This window comes from Mesoplodon mirus, assembly GCF_964341445.2.
Source record: "Mesoplodon mirus genome assembly, chromosome: 18".
Classification (NCBI taxonomy): domain Eukaryota; kingdom Metazoa; phylum Chordata; class Mammalia; order Artiodactyla; family Ziphiidae; genus Mesoplodon; species Mesoplodon mirus.
The window spans coordinates 18,762,617-18,767,910 of NC_138994.1; the positions used below are offsets into that span (position 1 = coordinate 18,762,617).

The 5,294-nt window shown below is 61.5% G+C and overlaps 1 protein-coding gene across 1 annotated transcript; it reads left to right on the forward strand.

The window, feature by feature from the left end:
- Positions 1–4,527, forward strand: BTBD17 (BTB domain containing 17). Its single transcript, XM_082604383.1, has 3 exons — positions 1–105; positions 1,695–1,971; positions 3,259–4,527. The coding sequence occupies exons 1-3, from the start codon at positions 21–23 to the stop codon at positions 4,331–4,333; spliced, it is 1,437 nt and encodes a 478-aa protein (XP_082460509.1). The 5' UTR covers positions 1–20; the 3' UTR covers positions 4,334–4,527.
- The last annotated feature ends 767 nt before the right edge of the window (positions 4,528–5,294 follow it).

Genomic DNA, 5,294 nt, shown 5'->3' on the forward strand with positions numbered 1-5,294 from the left:
CTTGGGGGCAGGGCACAAAGATGCTTAGGCTGGGCTACACCAAACCCGGGTCCTGGGCCAGCTTCTGGGCCATCCTGACCTTAGTGGGCCTGGTCACTCGTGCAGGTGAGTGGGCAGGGGGCAGGGAGAAGGGACAGGACCTTCCGGCTTTAGCCACACACGGCCAGGAGGGGGCGGTGTCCAGCCAGCCAGGACGGGCGCAGAGTGGATTTGATCACACAGCTCCGTGGAGGAGGGCAGCCTGCCTCCGAGGGGACGAGGGCTGGGCAGGCAGGCAGGAGTCTCAACGACAAGAAGACCCTTCCACTGTCCATTGTCCCAGGCAGCTGGGCCCAGTTAGAGGCGAGTGGGGTGCCATCAGCATTCAGGGCGTTCAATGTGACAGCTTGGAGAGGCGGGGCTGGGAGATAACCTCGGGCTCCTCTCTCACCCTTTCTTCCTCCCTCTGTCTCCCTCTTGCTGACACAAAGATGCTCTGCTCACCTGTGTCTCCTCTCCAAGAGCGCACATGGGCCTCGGGACTGTGAGTGTGTGTGTGCACGCGCGCGTGTGCGAGTGCATGTATGTGTGTGCACGCGCGCGCCCTGGGGGGTGGGTGTGCCATCTGCTGCCGTCAGCTCCTCACACTGTGGTCCGCCTGGAGAAGCTGCTGGCAGTGTTTCTGTCACTGAGTTTTCTGTCGCCGAGGGCATGTCCCCAGCTGACCCTCACGGTATCCCTGGAAACATGAGAGAAGGGCCCAGCGCGGCCAGCCTGCAAGGGGGGAACACCAGCCTCAAGGCACAGGTACCCCGAGAGTCCTGTCCAGGACAAGCTGGCCCTCTGTGCTTTCTCTGGTCTCCTGCAGGCCAGTGTAGACGGGACCCAGGAGGGCTGCTGGGCCTGGAAGCAGCTTCCCCTCCAGGCTGCAGCCTCCTCTCACAGCCAGCCCCTCCCCTCCCGCTCAGCGCTGGGGCGGATCCTCGCCCCCCACCCAGCTTGCCAAGCCCATCCTCTTCCAGGGCCTCTGGCTGGCTTCTCACGGCTTCCTCAGGGAGCCTGTCTCTGATTCCTGCACCTAAAGGAGCTGCCACCCCACTACTAGCACCTCCCTTATTTACCACGATCTAAAACTAGGGCGCTTATTTGTGTATTTATTGCCTGTCTAAGGAGCTAACTTATGCTTTTATGAGTGTAAGAAGCTGGCTTGTTTTGTTCACTGTGCTATTCTGAGCTCCCAGGAGCATGTCTGGCTTGTAGTAAGTGCTCAATTTGTTAGTGACCGCACTCCTTTGGACAACTCTTCCGAGGGGTGAGGTGCACAGTTCTTCAGGAGGTGAGAAGGGTGGGAACCAAGAGGTTCCTCGACCCTCGCCTAGGGGTCTGGCATCATGGAGACCAGCTCTGGACATTTTGTCCCATGCTGGGTCACGAGCTCTCCCCGCCAGGAATCTGCCTACCTTCCAAGAGCATCCTCTCAGGGTCTGCTCAGCGTCAGGTTTACAAGCTTCCCCACCCAGGATGTGCTTGTGTGCACACACATGCATCCACGCACTTCATGGGCACAAACAGGTGAGCACACAGCCTCCCCAGCCTCATCTACTCTCTGCCCACATCCAACCACATGCATCTCCAGCTGGTCCCTCTGCAACCCCAGCACGCTGCCTGGGGCCCGGGTGCCTTCTCAGGCTGTGCCATGTTCCTTCCTGCTGCAGCCCAGAAAACTGATGTCGGCGGGGAGTCAACGGGCACCTCCATCAACCACTCCCAGACGCTGCTCCAACGCCTGCAGGAGCTGCTGCGGCAGGGCAACGCCAGCGACGTGGTGCTGCGGGTCCAGGCTGCGGGCACCGACGAGGTCCGAGTCTTCCACGCCCACCGCCTGCTGCTGGGACTGCACAGTGAGCTGTTCCGGGAGCTGTTGAGTAACCAGAGCGAGGTGGTGCTGCAGGAGCCCCGGGACGGTGCTGCTGTCTTTGACAAGTTCATCAGGTGGGGAAGATCAGGGGGAAGACTCCAGGACTTTCCAAGTCCCTGGCTTCTCCACTCACAGGGTGATGGAAGCCCTGGCTCCGAGCAGACATCATGTCCATTCCCTGGATGTCATTAGGATGACCGTGCAACCGCCTCCTCCTTCCCTCCTTCCACTGCACTCCTGCGAAATGCAGCGTGACTACCCTGCCCTTGCCTGGAGGCTCTGTGTGGTTTGATGTCACTTACCAGTTACCCTCAGAGCTGTTTCCAAATCTGGCCGTGAGAGCTTTTAAAAACTGTAGATTCCCGGGCCCCACCCTGGATCCTGGGCTTCCCGTCTAGGGTTGTGCCAAGCAGTCATTTCTTTTCTTTTTAAAAAAAATATTTGTATATTTATTTGGCTGCGCCGGGTCTTAGTTGTGGCGCGTGGGATCTTTAGCTGCGGCTTGCGGGATCCAGCTCCCTGACCAGGGATCGAACCCACCCCCCCCGGGGTTGGGAGCGCAGAATCTTAGCCACCGGACCACCAGAGAAGTCCCCCAAACAGCCGTTTCTTATTTTAATGTCTCCGGGTGGCTTTGGTGTCTGGCCCCGTTTTGAACCAGAGGGCTAGGGAGCTAAAAAGGTTAGCCATCTCTCTGCCCCATCTCCTGCCTCCTGCTAGTGGGGCACCATTCACACTCTAGTCTGAGAAAGTGACCCTGATTTGACGGCTTAGACAAGATGGCTGCGGAATTCGGGTCATTGCTTCCAACTTCCGGGCAACGGGAAGAGGGATAACACAGAAGGACCAAAGGGTCTCCCCGCCACCCCAGTCAGTTCTATTTAACCAGCCTTCCCCCAATCCCACTCTGTGCCTCTGCGGACATCTCATTGGCTAGAATTTAGTCACATGACCGCACTCGCTCTAAGGGAGCCTGGGAAACATCTTTTAGTCCCAGAGGCAAACAGCGAAGTAAAATGGCTTGCGCACTCTCATAGCAAGCAGCTGGCGGCATATGAGTCCAGATAGTAAACCCCGGAATGGCAGGAGCTACATCTGTCTTGTTCTAGCACAGAGCTTGGCACCTAGTAGGTGCTCAGTACATGCATGCTATTTCCATGTCCCCACGAGAAACGGAAAGAAGAGGCCGTGAAGTCGGATGGGCCTGGGAGGGCCCTTCTGTTGGCGCCCTTGACCATGATGCTCTCTGACCACGGCCGGGGCCCTCTGGACCCAGAAAGCGGCTCTGGGTGGGGTCGGGGTCGGGGTCGGGGTGGGCCCGCCCGCCCTGACCGCGCCCCATCTCCGCGCCTCTCCGGCAGGTACCTCTACTGCGGCGAACTGATCGTGCTGCTGGCGCAGGCCATCCCCCTGCACAGGCTGGCCACCAAGTACGGCGTGTCCTCCCTGCAGCGGGGCGTGGCCGACTACATGCGCGCGCACCTGGCGGGCGGCGCGGGCCCGGCGGTGGGCTGGTACCACTACGCGGTGAGCACCGGGGACGAGGCCCTGCGCCAGAGCTGCCTGCAGTTCCTGGCCTGGAACCTGTCGGCCGTGGCGGGGAGCGCCGAGTGGGGCGCCGTGAGCCCCGAGCTGCTGGCGCAGCTGCTGCCGCGCTCGGACCTGGTGCTACAGGACGAGCTGGAGCTGTTCCACGCGCTGGAGGCGTGGCTGGGCCGCGCGCGGCCGCCCCCAGCCGTGGCCGAGCGGGCGCTGCGCTCCATCCGCTACCCCATGATCCCGCCGGCGCAGCTGTTCCAGCTGCAGGCGCGCTCGGCAGCCCTGGCGCGCCACGGCCCGGCGGTGGCCGACCTCCTGCTGCAGGCCTACCAGTTCCACGCCGCCTCGCCGCTGCACTATGCCAAGTTCTTCGACGTCAACGGCAGCTCCTTCCTGCCCCGCAACTACCTCGCGCCCGCCTGGGGCGCCCCGTGGGTCATCAACAACCCGGCCCGCGACGATCGCAGTACCAGCTTCCAGACGCAGCTGGGCCCCAGCGGCCACGACTCGGGCCGCCGGGTCACGTGGAACGTGCTCTTCTCGCCGCGCTGGCTGCCCGTCAGCCTGCGGCCCGTCTACGCGGATGCCGCGGGCACCGCGCTGCCCCTCGCGCGCCCCGAGGACGGCCGGCCGCGGCTCGTGGTCACGCCGGCCAGCAGCGGCGGCGACGCGGCGGGCGTGAGCTTCCAGAAGACCGTGCTGGTGGGGACGCGCCAGCACGGCCGCCTGCTGGTCCGCCACGCCTACAGCTTTCACCAGAGCAGCGAGGAGGCCGGCGACTTCCTGGCGCACGCCGACCTGCAGCGGCGAAACTCCGAGTACCTGGTGGAGAACGCCCTGCACCTGCACCTCATCGTGAAGCCCGTCTACCACCCCCTCATCCGGACCCCCAAGTAGCTAAGCGGGGCCCGGAGCGGGAAGCTCGGCGTCCCTGAGGCCTCTGGATCGGGAAATACAGGCCCGGCAGAGATGGGCCAGAGGGACTAGGAGTGGCATGGCCAGTGGAGGTGCCCACCCTGGCCCCCTGGGTGGAATCCAGCTGAGGGGTGGTAGACCAGATGCCTGGTTTCAGGAGCTGATTTCACGCTGACTTGAAGGTAACAGTCTTGGTAGAATAAACCAATGCTCAGAGAGGCGAGGGGATGATTAAACCACCAGTTCATGGGTAAAAACCATCCAAGGAGGGCTGCACAGGTCAAGGGCTCCCCATCTTTCTTTAGCTTTTCCCTGAGGGCCCCACCTCCACAGGGAACAGGGCAGGTAAAAGCATCCAAATGATCAAGGCACTAGGTACCCCTGTGGGAGCTTTCTCACCTTGAAGCTGGGGGGCTTAGCTGGGCAACTTCTGAGTCCCGACTCGCAGGGGGTGGCCACTTCATTTGGGTTGTGGACCACCCCAAGTCTCTGGCCTCTCCTGGGAGGGGGTCTGGGGAGGGGGGAAGGCTGGTGGGAGGGGACGTGAATGGGCCTTATAGTCCCGCCCTTCCTGGGGAAAGACCTCAGGGTCTAGAGGAAAACTGCTTTCCCCCAGGTGTTTGTAGGTTGGTGCTGTACAACCAGCCAGAGGGCACTAGGGGGTGATGGTGGTGGTGGTGGGGAGTTGAGTTGAATCTTAATCAGTCATGGCCACCCCACATTTCAGACAAGGTCTAGTTTCCAACACAACCATCAAAACTCAAATGGGATTTTATTGTTAAAAAGGGGGCTTGGTGGGGGCGGAAGCCACTGCTAAGTAACAAAACCAGATTCCCTCCCCGACCCCAACCACAGCATGTGAATGCTCCTGCCCCAGATGTGGGCCCAGGAGCCCTGTCCCATTAACAGTTCCCTCCCCCCCATTTCTGAGGCCAAGTCGGGC

Bases quoted from the DNA above. Each gene is read 5' to 3' on its own strand.
- BTBD17 (XM_082604383.1), top strand. From the start codon at position 21: ATGCTTAGGCTGGGCTACACCAAACCCGGGTCCTGGGCCAGCTTCTGG. The intron at 106-1,694 runs GTGAGTGGGCAG...TTCCTGCTGCAG, and splicing joins GGGCCTGGTCACTCGTGCAG to CCCAGAAAACTGATGTCGGC. The intron at 1,972-3,258 runs GTGGGGAAGATC...CCTCTCCGGCAG, and splicing joins GTCTTTGACAAGTTCATCAG to GTACCTCTACTGCGGCGAAC.